The sequence below is a fragment of the Asterias amurensis genome, chromosome 5 (assembly GCF_032118995.1).
Source record: "Asterias amurensis chromosome 5, ASM3211899v1".
Lineage (NCBI taxonomy): Eukaryota > Metazoa > Echinodermata > Asteroidea > Forcipulatida > Asteriidae > Asterias > Asterias amurensis.
The window spans coordinates 1,723,074-1,737,722 of NC_092652.1; the positions used below are offsets into that span (position 1 = coordinate 1,723,074).

Below are 14,649 nucleotides of genomic sequence, written 5' to 3' on the forward strand. Positions count from 1 at the left end.
TTTCAACTTCTAAATGCAAATGGAACTGTTATTGCTGACTTCCTTTGTTGGGAGAAATTACCCCAATTTTTAACAGTTGAGGAGTTTTTATTAACAATCACTTTCTAGCGAGCCATTCAAAGTTAGCTCGCCGGAGGCAACGGCGCACGGCCGGGGGAGATGCTCGCTGTTTAGTGGGAGATTACCGGACTAAGTCCGTAGAAGGTCAAAACGGACATAAAAAACAGCGGTTTTACAAACACTTGAGTCTGGTTATTTGGAAGTGTGAATTATTCAGAGGGTTTCACATGATATAGGCTTATAATAAATTCATAACAGAGAATTTTGTATATGAAAGAGAGAATTCGAATGTGGAAATGCAAATTAGAGAATTGACGTATATTGAGTATAGAAATAAAACTAATTTGACATTTGCAATAAGGCCTTCAAGGCTGCATGTTTTCCAACTCTGTGATCGGGAGCCATATCCATCGCCATCGCACGTCCTCTAACAAAAACAAGCTTGCCATAAAACAAATCTGTGGTTGTTTTTCATTAAAAGAATACTAGCAATTTAAAACCATGTTTAGTGTACTAGTTGTTCTTGGTTCCCTGCTTAGATTTCGTTAGTCTTTGCGCAAGACGCTCTTATTCACCATCACTCAACTATCACGATCCCCGTCCCACTTCTCCTCGAATAGAGGTTGGCCAACTCAACCAAAAAAATCTTGCACCAAGACTAAGTTTTCGTCAGAAATGTGTTAAATTAGCCTCAACAGTATTCTGCAGCTGCAGCTTTTACACAAACATAAAAAAATGTCGGCCGGTAATCTATCGAGTTTTGTTTAACAAGTTTTAATATATCTATAAAGGAATAAATTGCTCACAGTTGTGTCCGCACATTGTTGCCGTCTACAAATGAGTTTTTAATATTAGTTTAATGATGACTAATGATGTATGAGTAACATTATCTCATCGTTAGGACATCTTGAAGTCATTTAACATCACTGGAATCAATCAAACCTTGTCATTATTTTTGGCGGGAACAAAGGTCCCATCAGTTGCGCAAATTTGAAAAGATTGAAAAAATTTCCGCATTTTTTTCGTTGTCGTCTGCGAGTTATGGCCGAGCATTTTTCCGGTGGAATTAAGATTAACGTCACGAAACCAAGTCTAAAATTGGTCTTTGAATTAATGATGAGCGTTCAGGCTTGCCTTGCCGGCACAATTTCTGTAATTATCAAAGGTGGTCACAGTTTTACATTGGTATTCAGGTATACAAAGATCGTTGATTGGTTAAATTTCAATTTCTCCCCGGTATGCAGTCAAGAAGAAACTGGTGACAATTTCCGGTATATCTCTTTGAAAGATGTGTCGGCCAGGGGATAGACTAGCTAAGTATGGAGTAAGTCGTAATAATTGCTAGCCAAGAATGATGACATTTTCGAATGTCGAATGAAAGTGAAGTGATCACTTACCTAATGAGCATTCATACCAAGACACGGGTGAGCTACACGTACCCATGTGAAGGAGAAGGTGGACGCATGCCTTGCCCAAACACTCGATCAGGCCTGATACTTCACGGAGGCACCGAAGGCGATTGCCTCTGCCTCCATCCCCTTGTCATTGCCTTGATGCCCTTGAAATTCTCCAGTAGATATTTACAATTTCCCCATAGGGTGCTCTTTACCAAGGTGAAAATGCCTTGGTGCCCTTGCCCTTTCAAAAACGACATACAGGCCTAAACACTGCAGCTCGTTCAGCAAAGATCGACTCAGCTTTGCATATTTACAGCAGAGAACACATTAAGTAGTCTTTGAAGAACAACTCTGTTTTATAGTAACTTTCATCATTGTGTTTAATATCACATTCAAACGTCAACATGTTTAACATTCGTTAACATACGACTAACAGTACGGTACCCGATGTATAGCGCATGGACATTGCATTTTATATAGACGGTTCTGTGTCCCAACACGGGAACAGGTACTCCCTTCTCGTTACGACTGTTTCCATAACACAAAGCACTTCGTCCCAATACTAGTTAATATATTTAAAGTGTGTCTTGGGTGTGTTGGAATACTCAATGAGACAAAACACTTATTTACCGGACCAACAATTTCCATTGTAGATAGTTTTCCATGGATGTTTTCATAATGAATTTTCTCGTCAAAACTGTCGTAAAGGTTATCCTCGTCACAGTTAGTTATGCGTAGGCCTATTTCATCAAAACACTTTCAAAACGTTAAGTTTTTCCCAAAAATAAATTTCAATAGACACTGGGGAAACCCATAAATATCTTTCAAATAATAGTAGAATAGGACAGGAAAATTTAAATAAACTTAACATACCCATAATAAACAACGCCATTATGTCAACAATAATAATATAACTCTCTTTCTTGCTCCACTGACACTAATGTGTACATGTACATGCCACACTACGACTTGAGAAACTGCCCCTGCAACAGTTGGGTGTTTCCCAGCTTGGAACACTTAATGTATATTACCTGTCTCAGTCGTAGTTGGGCGCAGTTTGGGACAGGTCCAACTGTGGTTCGGATTTTCCTCAAGCCGAGGGCTTAACACTAAATGATTTGTAAACAACGCACTTAACAAACATACCCTTTTGTACAAAACACAATGGTCATCATATTTTCGGTTTCCCCAGCGTGACACATTTCAAAGTGCAGGCTGTGTCACTTCCAGGCTTTCACAATATTTGACAAGTCGAACATCTTTTCCCGATTTAACATAACAGTTATGTCAACCAAGTAAACGAAATTAGCGGACCGACATAAGTTAGTCAGTCATGAATATGTCTGAATGCTTGTTTGTTTACATTCAATTCAACGCAAGACTTTTGCAAACAAAAAACCGGGCTTCCGTTGCCCGACAATCATTTACACATTGAGCCGTGCATTAACAATGTTTTCAATTGAAAAAAAAACAAGTAAAGTGAGCATTGTTTGCATTCAAAAGGTATGTATACAAAACATAAATAAATAATAGTTTGGAATGAATGAACTTTGACCGTTCTTATATGATGAAATAAATAGTGATTGAGACCCCACACCACCAGGGTTTGATGCGTAACTCGCAATGCATCCCAGTCATTTCTTTTCCTTGTGACACACCATAATACAACATTGGAACAGTCGGTCAGATTGTTTTTAGGTCAGTCTTATACTCTTAGCAAAAGGTTTGTTTTGTCGACAATTTTTTTTTTTTTCGGCACATCTTCAGATGACCTGGAATTTTCAAAAGCTATATGCGAAAAGCTGTTTCAAAATCAAGTATCGTGGAAACGCGTTCAAGCTATGTTTGTTGTGTGGATATTGCTATCTGACAATTCTGAAACTCGTTTTAGAGTTTTGTTTTTAAAAAGTTGACAAAACCTACTTGATAGATCTGAATAGACAGTCGTGAACACAATATTATATTAATTCAAGTTGACAGAAGGAACCCTTGTGATAATTGCACCCATGGTAAGATATCCATTCGATATCCAATGCTTTCAGAATATATTGACCCCGTATAAATATACCATCTTCACGCAATAATGAATGGCCCAGATCGTCCATTTATCAAAAGTTTGACTTTGAATTGAAACTCAGATAATCGATTCAAGAGTATAATCAATAAACCCCAAAGATTGGATTATCCGTCTATAATCCTTATAAATTATTTTCCCAAAACTTATCAGGAGAACACCCTCATCGGAGATCCAAGCAGCCCATCTTAAAACCGACCAATCATGTCACGCCTTGGTTGTGCCCAGTATCACGACATTAAACTGATTCCAAATACCACTGACAACCAAGTCTTAACTCATACAGAATAATTATTAATGCTTCGACTGCAAAACACAGACACTACGGAGCACACATTCAGATGATAATAACAATCTAGTTTAGACATGTCCACCATTTTGTTTTCCTCGTCACACAGGACTCGATATATTGTATAATAAGACCGATATAAACGATTTGTGAATGTCCCGAGTTGCAAATCTGTCGACTCCATGAAACTTTTTATTTCAAACTATACATTGACATGCATTTGCAAGGTGTGTTGTTTCCAGTATGAATAGCCCGGGTCATACTTCCTGCAAATGCAAATACGATACAAATTTTGACGTCACAAATTTCGCAACGAAAAATTTGCATCAGTTGAAATGTGAGCAACTTCTGCAAAACATTCACAGCGAAAACATACCTGTGACTTCAAAATTGGTATCACACTTCGCAGTATGAACCGGGCTTCAAAGTATTTATTTGTTGCTTTATGTTGGGAGCAATTTGACATGACTATTTACTCTGTCCTCGTCATCAAAATGAAGTCGGTTCAGCATTTTTTTTTGACAGAGTGTATTCCAAGATTTCTCTGTGGTATTGGTTGGTCGCTACGCCGTGGCGATCTTGCCGTACAACTCCCCAATGCTACTGATGTTTCTATGCAAACCAATTTGCGGTATGGGATCGTTCGGCTCGGGCAAGCGGGGCCGACACTGCTGTTGCGACCGTATGGCAAAACGATTCACATGAACAGGAATAGGAACTACCAGTTTAGGGTTTGGGTTTACCCCATTACGCCCACTCGTTATGCCGGCTTTCAGTCGCTTCCACTTTGCTCTGCGATTCTGGAACCAGATTTTAACCTGGACTTCACTAAGATGAAGAGCCCTGGCGATCTGCGATCTCTCGCTAAGAGTCAGATATTTCTTACTGTGGAATTCCTTCTCCAGTTCCAGCAGTTGGTCGCTAGTGAAAGCTGTTCTACGGCGCCGTGATTTGGACCCACCTCGGGTACCGCACCCATCGCCGTCTCCACCGGACTCAGCTTGGTCATCATCCGGGTCGTCTTGGAGCGGAGAGTCGGCACAGTCTCCGTGGTCGCTCCGGCAATCAACGTCGTTCTTCCCGTCAGAATCTATCAAAGTGACCCAAGTGGAGAAAATTATTTAAACAAATATGACTTGTATTAGTTGCATAGTGACCTTACAGAGCCACCACACAATCAATCCCGAGTTTTTTTTTCCCAGAATTGGGATATTTTGATTTAGTTACAAGCCTTCAGGCAGAGTGTCTCCATTTCACATACCAACACCAATCCCAAGAACAGTTGTATTGCTCAAAGTTTCTTTCTTTTACGTTTACGTGCAACATTTCCAGAGTACAAAATCAGTCACCACATGGGTAATTTGAACAATAGGTGGTTAATTCACATTTTTATACACACCCATACCCATAAAAGTGACCTTTCTGTGTTTGGTAACATGAATGACACGTCAGCGGTTCTGACACAAAAACTCCCCCCTGGTTTGACTGCGAGTTGACCGCTGACCACGGAGCGTGTCGCACGGTCTCGTTACCGTAAACCACGCCATAATTACCAGCTACGACCTTGTGAACTCGCGTCATGTAACGAATGAAAATATTAACTTTCACACCCAGTGTCAAAATGCCAATCTAAAAACGCCTAACCTTTGATGTCAATCAGTCAGAATGTGATTTTGACTTCAAGTTGATGTATGATGTAACAAGAAAAGATTATTATTGTTCGGCAATAATAACAACACGCCTATTGAAGAAAACCAAAGTTTGTTGTCTTACGGGATAATTGGTGAAAATATGTTAAACTCTTGTGAAAACAAATTTGGCTACGTTGCTTTTTTGATGCCGATATCAATATTTCAAGTTTCTTTAAGACGCTTGGGAGTGATTAGACATGACCATGACAAGCTAGCTGCAACACGCCTCTTGAAGTAACCCAAAATGACTTTCTTGTCTTACGGTATAAATGGTGAACATCTGTTAAATTCTTGTGCATACAAATGTTGTTAGGTTGCTTAAAAGTGCTTATAGATGCCGATTTAAATATTTCAAGTTTCTTAAAGACGTTTAGGAAGTAAATAGACATGACCATGACAAGCATAACTGGGACACAAAGGATGATGTATACTTGAGTTTGTAGGTGGAGAGAATCAATAGTCATGTGACACAGGAATGTCATTGTTGTATCTATCAGCAAGAGTTGACATAAATTCAATCCATTGTCACAGTTTGCAAGAAACCTCTCTCATAAACATGAGTGCAAACTGTTAACAAGTTTATGCCACCAGAGAGTGCATTGGGAACTTTTGTACTCTTATACTCTTATACTTCAAAGTGATGCATTTTTAGTCAGGATCTTAGCAACACTTTGTTTCAACTTTAGTTTTGAAATACTGGTGCATTTGAGTTAATGCAATGCTCACTGTTAATCAAAGTACATGATTGATTTTAGTCATCGAGAAATATAAAACAGCAACAAAAATAACCAATTGTTAACCAGTACCAATTTTCTGGACAAAGTTGTCTGGAATTATGTCAAATTCGATTGAATAGTATCTGAAGACCTCCAATCCAAATCTGACCATTGTTTATTTCGATAGTGGCGATCGAATTAAACACGTTAAGGAACGTGTACACAATATTCATGACAAGATTCAAACAGTACTTGTTTGTTTTCAACCATGTGAATCATCCTAGTTTGATAAACTTTTCACAAGTTGGTGAGTGTAACTTTGTTTGCAAACTAAAAGATCACTTTTAACTTAAGAAACACGTGATTGCTTTTTGATCGAATATTTTGGTTTCGAGTGTCGATGGTCAAGAGATGGGATACCCGCCAATTAGCAACAATTATATTTAAACATCACAGCAGTGAAGTAAGTGTTTGACAAAGATAAGTATTTCTTTAGGAATTGCCTCCAGTCATTTTCAACATTTTTAAGTTAAGAATTCAGAATGACGTGGACCATTCTCATGACCACTTCATGAAAAGGTCAACATGAAACTAAACTAGGGCAGTTGCATCCATCAATTCAATCGAAGCCTCAATTTCCGAGAATAGATCCCCAAAAATTGATCTTCTATATTTCAATCGAGGTTATAATTATGACACTTCTAACATTATGCAAATGTGTTTTGGTCTAAACAATGGCATGCGTATATAAAAGATTGGTACGTTGTAACATAGGATAGAACTAAACCACACGATCTGGAATTTGCATAACTTGTTTTCATCAAGATTCTCTTTAATTGCCCAATAGACTTATAACCCTAAATAACTCGTCAAATAAGTCAATAACAATTCTTCAACGTTCAAACATTTCAAGACCAATCATCACCAGTTAACTAATAACATGGTGTTGCATAAACTCGAACGTTTCAAGCCACAGCTAATCTCACAGCTGTTTTAAAAACCTAGTCATCCCTTATAATTATTTGATGAATGAAAACAAATCTAACCAAATTTATAGAAGCAAGTCGCAACCTGACGGAAAAACAATCAACAATCCAATATTCAGTTACATTGTTCAGGTCTGCGTACATTATGTACAAAGTCTGTACCAAAACGAAAAAAAATGGCGTTCGATGACTTTAAGCTTTACGTGTTGCAAAGAATACAAATTATTTTCCCAAGCTAGTTACAGTAAAATCAGTGTTACGCAAGGGTCGCTATGTGCAAGCAATGGTTGTGTTTGGTTAAAGCATGGTTAAAGTGAGTCCGAGTTCGGTTGACTGCCACCATGTTGTCGATCATGAACATTTTACATCTTTATTTCTAAAATGTCCAGCGTGTTTAGACCTGGGCGGTCCTCGCTCCCCTCCATGATTTGCATCATGAAGTGTGCCCGGGCTACACGAAGAATTGACGGCGCGGCATCCAGCGTACAACGTAGTTACCTTAACGACGTGTCGTTAAATCAACCCATCACATATTGGACAGGGCTTCGACACCTTCCGTGATCATAAACCATAAAATGAAATTCAGTCAAATTTATCACCCAAATCGCTGATAGTGCTAAATGTCCAACATGCATGACATGGTTTGCTGTCTGAGTAAGCTAGACACATTTAAGACAATTGCTCCCCAAAGAATCGTTTCCTCATTGGATTTTTTTTTCGCGCCCACCTTCAGAAAAAGATAAGAAGAAAACAAATCTGCGTCAAGACCTTTTCGTAAGGGAAGCATCAGCTCATAGTTTACGACCAAACGAATAAAGAAAAACATTTCAAATATCTGCCCAGCAACAAAATAAAAAAGGATACTTTATTAAAATTGAATGTTGTATTAAAAGACATTTTAACTTTATCAACCCTTGAAAAAAGGCTTTAGTTGTGTTTTTCAGCAAAGTTGGTATCAAACTGACATAAATTTATTAACGAAATTGTTTGCAAATAAATAAAAAAATATGCATTTTGCATTTCTATTCCTCGGGTACATGATTGTGAAATGCACCATTTACGTAATTGTCATTACAAATTCGTTGAACAAGTTGACAAGTTTTGTGTTTTCTTGAAGTTGTGTTGAAAAGAATTTCGGAAAATAAAACGACAGAATTTAATTGACACGTATCGTGTTTTGCGGATTTTGCATTTTGCTAATGAAAACTAAATTTTGCTAGAATGGTTTTGTTGTAATCATAAATTTGACGTGTAATAAAAACAATAACCACTACACTAAACAGGTTGATAAACCCAAAAGAAACTTTAAATATTCGGGGGCAATTGTCTTAATGCATCAAGAGGAAACAAAAAGTGAATTTCGCTTTTATTAAAAAAAACTTATCAAGATATGGATAATTGCGTAAATTTTTGACAAACCAATTTGCAATTCCATGCATACTTGCAATAAATTTATTCTCATAACCACACGGGCTGTTGTTATAGGACCAGATGACACGGGTTTTTGTGAATGATAATAGTAATGCCTGCTTTACCAATTTCAGTCAACAGTTTAGCAACACCTGTAGCTTATTATTTATAAAGCGAGCCAACCTGCCTGGCAAGCCAACAGTGAATTGCCATTATTAATTTCTAGTATTTTGTATTTCACCTCAATTGTAATGTTGAAATTGCCGCAAGCAATATGGGCCCCGCATTAGCTGTCAACTATTGTTCGCGTGTAGCGTGTCGTGTACGCTGCTGGTTGGAACAGCAGAAATCGTAAAACCAGTTTGGATTCTGGTGATTTTTGAGCTAAATTCAGAAGAAGAAACTCACCCGATAAAGGACTCATCTCAGTTTGGATAAAACGATCACTTATTAAGGAAGAATTCGTTTCTCTTGAGCAAGGAGAATGTGTCTCTTCACTGTAAGACCTCCTCCAGATTGGTTCTTGATGGTGAGATGTCACGGAATCCGTAGGTAGGTGACCAACCATAGTTCTTGGTGGGTATAATTCTGGTTGTTGACTACCTAGTGAAGTCCTTATATTCGGAATGGAAGGGTTTTCCATATCTGCAAGAATTTGATGTGGCGGTGAGATCAGGTGTAGAGGAGGGCCTCTCATTGAAGTGTTATACGGCAAGTGTTGTTGAGACGCGGCGTGATGGTGAAGGTGATGATGCAAAAGTCCGTTGCTGTGAGCCGGGACGACCGCTGCGCTCCCGTGAAGGTGCGCCGGTAAAAAGCTGCCGAAGCCCGGGTAGTGATGATACGACGGCGCGCTGCTCACCGGGGGCTGACTCGGTAGCGATGATGCAATCAGAGAGTCCACCGTAAAAGCCATCACGGCTTTGGAGGGTTGCATCTTCCGTCAAAAAAATGTCCCAGTATCTATTTTATAATTACTTCTTCTTCACAATGAAACAGAGATAGTAACTGTCGTTACTCTGACAGAGTGAATGATCTATCAGACTGACGATGCTCTTTCTTGTAATAAGTAAACTGCAGCCGGGATGGTACTGGCATGGCTTACATTTCTATCACATCTCTTCCAGCAGTAAATGTTTGTCATCCTCGTCATCGTATCCTCTCTCCATAAATTAGGGAGCCGTATAAATCAAAACCCAGCTCGCAAGTAATGTCTCCAACGATTGGTTAGGCGGGACTCAGCCTCCGATCGCCTGCCGAACTTGCAATACAACGCCTCGCGTGATTGGACAACGTCAGCAACTCGCGGAAAAAAAACCTGGCATGCAGATTTCGTGACAACCCAATCATGGTAATAAACAAAAAACTACTGGAGGTCTGGGCTGTTGCAGCCGGTACCAGCCTCTCTCGCAAGCCTTCTGCACATGTGTACATGTACATGTCTCGATCCTCTCACAAAAGGTCAATGGTTGAGGTAAGTTTGTCTGACGTTTCACGGCTTCTGATTGGTCGGCTATTTCCCAATATTGTCATCACCATCACAGCACGCGTTTGATATCATCCAATATTTACATTGCTTTACCGCTGCACCCAGATTACTCCACACGAGTATTGGCCTGAATCATAAATATTATTGTGGTGAATTAACTCTACACTTGACTGATCGGTACATAGCAGTATTTGTTAAGGATTTCTGTGAAGAACTTTTGACGTTTGTTGAGTATTTTTTTGTTTGTTCATTTCTTTATAGAGTATAATAATGGTTGCGTAGGTCGAGAGCCAAATGGCGTGCAGTGTCACCAATTATTAATAATTTAATAAGGTTGTTAATATAATCATATGATCTACGCTAAGATTGTGTTATTGATATATCAATACCAAGTCCATCGTCGCATAATAGTCGATGATGGACTTGGTATTGTGTACACATTCTAGTAGGTCCTATTCGGTAATAACTCCAACAATTAATGACAAACAAACTTACTTAGTAAGAAGCACTTCAGCTATCTAAATATATTCCACAAACTATGGATCACCTCCTGAGATGCCCCCTACTGGAGCAAGAATGCAGAGTTGAGGACATTAAAGAGTACAATGATATTGAAAGGAGCTGTGTTCAGTTTTGGCTGAAACACAACACATAGTGTGTGGACACGATAAGAAGAAGATCTAAATGTATTGAGAGACAGCTTTAGAGATAGACACTATTGGTAATTGTTAAAGACATGTCTTCTTGGTGTATCTCAACATTTGCATAAAATAACAAACCTGTGAAAATTTGAGCTCAATCGACCGTCGAAGTTGCGAGATAATAATGGAGAAAAAAACACCCTCGTCACACGAAATTGTGTGCTTTCAGATGCTTGATTTCGAGACCTCAAATTCTACACCTGAAATGTTTTATACTATCAACCTCTCCCCATTACTCGTTACCAAGTAAGGTTTTATGCTAATAATTATTTTGAGTAATTACCAATAGTGTCCACTGCCTTTAAAACAAAACCACTCTGAGAAACGTTTTATGCACGAAACGTTTCTCAGAGTGTGTATTCTTCATGCGTGGTACTGCTCCAGATTTGTGTGATATCTCAACAACATTTTGAAATGAAGTGTTCACATTTATTGTTTAGTTTTATTGTTTACTTGTATGTATCTACATTAATTTGTAGGATGTAAACAATCGAAGGGTTTTATTGTGAACTATATAGGAAGAAAATTATTAGGTCCAGTTCGTTTAAAGTCATTGTGTTTGTTGTGTATTTGGGATGGAGTGTAAGTTGGTTTTATTTTGTTGGTTTTGTATTTTTATTTGGCTTTCAAATTGTTAGTCAACCAATATGGCGACTATAAACAAGATGGCGACGGTAAGGACTTCTGTTGGTGTCTTATTTAAAATGACACTGAGGGAGTTGACTACATGTACACTTCCAGTGTATTAAAGCAGGAGCTAATGCACATGGTTCACTGATTTCATGTCGTTATTCCGGATTTTTCTGATACGATTGCAATTGATATTCCGATTGATACACACAAACTAAAAGGGACTGGACTCTTTTGGTAGTTACTCGAAATGATTGTTAGCATAACAATGTTCTTGGTAATGGCATAAAACACTGTGAGAAACGGCTCCCTCTGAAGTAACGTAGTTGCTGAGAAAGGAAATTTCTCACTCAAATTGAAATGAAATGAAAATTAATCTCAAAATACTTCAGGCCTGAAGCCTTTTTTCGGCATCTGAAAGCACACGAATTTAAGCAACACGGGTGTTTTTCTTAATCATTATTCTCTTGCAACTTCGATAACCAATTGAGAAATTTCGTCGCAGGTTTGTTATTTTATTTATGCATATGTTGGGATACACCAAGTGAGAGTCTGACAATTACCAAAGGTATCCAGTGCCTTTTAAATGACATTGATATCGAATAAAGGACACAAATATTAGAGAAATTTGACCCAACGTTCGAGAGCAAGGCTGACCGTGGAGAAATCGGCTGACCACCATGAAGACAGCAATAGCCTATACCAGTCCCAGGAGCTGATAGTGATAGACCGGTCTCGTCCAGCAGAGAAAGCTTTCATCACTGTTCGAGAGAGCGGTGTTATGTCACTCCGTCCCGGGGGATGACCTGTCGAGCTGTCTCGAGATGTTTGATGCACATCGACAATCATCACCAAAAGGAAGTCATTAACTTGCAATCCTTCTCCGTTTCAAATTGCGTAACCAACTTGATTAACGAGCGGCTAGACGTTGTGTTTGGTCTGAAGGCTCCTGCCCAGCTCATTTGGGAAGCCCTCGTGTGATTTTCTTAAAGGGTGTGTGCCCCTTTTGAGACCCCCTAAAAGAGAATTGTGTATTTATTTACCCACGTCACGCAGGGACCTCGATCACCGCTCTGCTGGGCTGAAACGAAGGGGAGCTACTGAAAAATACATTGGACCACGTCTTTACCGTGAATGATTAGAAATTGAATTATTGAAGAGTTGGAAAAGGGGGGGATTGCTTGAGTCTTGGGAAATTACTTACTTTTGTCTAGTAAGAAGGAGGAAACATTTTTCCTTGTTTTTTTTTTTTTTTTTTTTTTTTTGTAAAGTAGGCATATGTTATTTTAAATTACCTTTGACCCTTGAAAAGAGCAACTGGTTTGGAGAGGTTTAAGTATTTGTATTTTTAGGTTTTTTCCTGTTTATCCATAGCATGCAATGCTTCTAACAATACGTATTTGTATTGGTTTCATGCAATACAAAAATATAAACTACCATGGGATTTGCTCTTACTTATCATATAGGTAACTCTTATACATGTTTGACCCATGGTTTGACATAGCTCCATGATTTGACCATGTGTAGTCTGGTCATAGATCTGTCATACTCCTCAGCACAAAGACTCGCTAACCATATACCTTTCCCAACGCTCTAGAAGGCATGTTAGCAAAAGTGGCTAAGCCTTCTTTTTCCAAACAGATATAAACCAAACAGCTTCTATCTAATACGCCGCAACAAGTTAAGAGTCAATTTAAATTAATTATTCAGCTTCTTTAAAAAGGGTTTTATTCAACTACGGTCGGCATGTCAAAGGGATCCATAACGCAATTAGAACCATCACCATTTCCAATTCATATCCAACAAGGCCAGTGTACACAACAAAAAGATCAAACCGACTTTACCAGCAGCGTGCGGTAGCAATAGGTGAGACCGCGACTTAGGAATGAGTCCGGATTGTTGTCCAGAACTCGCAATTATGTCAAGGGGTAATTGCCTCTATTATCTTGTTAAAGCGATACTCCGGAATGTGTTTGGGTTCGTCCCGGATCGGTCCGGATCAGATTACGGTATAGTGGTCGTCTACGAAGGTTGAATACCGGGTGTTGGTAATATGGCACACGTGTAGACGGATACCCCATGGTCGATAATCACGGAGTACGGTCTTTGCAAATCAGGCTCATATTTCTCCTAAAGAAATTCTATCTCCTACATGTGTGTTTTGCGACGGTTTTTTCTACCCGGTAAGAAAATAACCAGTTCCCAAAACCATTGGGTCGGTTGATGTCTTAAAACCCATCACACGGTCGCGTCATTGGTTTTGCTCTTTATTATAAAGAGGTGTATAACAGTGGACCAGATGTGCAAATAATTGTTCCGAAGACGGTGTGTCACTCTCACCATAGAGCTATGCTGTCCTCCCTCTATGCTCTCACTAGGTGGAAGAAAAACTCTCACTCATCATGTGACGAATTGTTTGCACAGGGCAGAAAAAAGGGCATCAACTCATGTCTTGCAGCCAAGTTTCAGGCTCAGCTTTCGTAAGCATAAGCAAACAAAACCTCACTAAACACGTAATAGTATTGCTTAGCAGAATCAGGATACCAGCCTAAATTACATAATGTTTGCAGTGCTTGGCTGGTGCCCGACTCATTTTTTGCTTAGCAGAGAAATTCCCTAAGAAGCAGTATGTTCTGCTTTATGAAGGTCCAGACCACAGTGCTTTGACAAGCATCAATTCTCATCAGATATGGATAGACCATATAGATAGATACGAACATTGCATTCAATGGATGATCGTACATCAAACATAAAAGTTGAGAACAAGGGTGTCTTAAAGTGCTTCCTAAATGTAGGATAGTATAACAATGTGATTTGAAATAGCTATGAACAAATATCTACTGATCCCTTCGAATGTCTTTAAAACATAGTTAATCAACATAGTTAATCAAGATCCTTTCGAATGTCTTAAAAACATAGGTTAATGAAGAACTTAGTCCGTTTACATATTTTCTTATTTTTTATCAATATTGATGAATTAGTTTTGAACTTCAAAACAAAGGTTACTTCAAAACCTCCAAACAATGCTGTCATGTGGACATCTTTCTCTGTATTTGTATAACTTTTGGATGGTTCAGGCAGCAATCTTCCGGTCAGTTAATGAATTGACGGATCACGGTTTGTTGAGAAACAGAACTTGACTCTTCATTTTGAACATGTCACCTATACTCTTGTTTCGCAAATTCTCTGATATGAAATTTATCTAA

At 38.8% G+C, this 14,649-nt stretch overlaps 1 protein-coding gene across 1 annotated transcript; it reads right to left on the bottom strand.

Moving 5' to 3' along the window:
• Positions 1-1,828: 1,828 nt before the first annotated feature.
• LOC139937817 (uncharacterized) lies at positions 1,829-9,976 on the bottom strand. Its single transcript, XM_071933142.1, has 2 exons — positions 9,032-9,976; positions 1,829-4,910 (listed from the first exon to the last, which is right to left on the bottom strand). The coding sequence occupies exons 1-2, from the start codon at positions 9,558-9,560 to the stop codon at positions 4,384-4,386; spliced, it is 1,056 nt and encodes a 351-aa protein (XP_071789243.1). The 5' UTR covers positions 9,561-9,976; the 3' UTR covers positions 1,829-4,383.
• Positions 9,977-14,649: the final 4,673 nt, after the last annotated feature.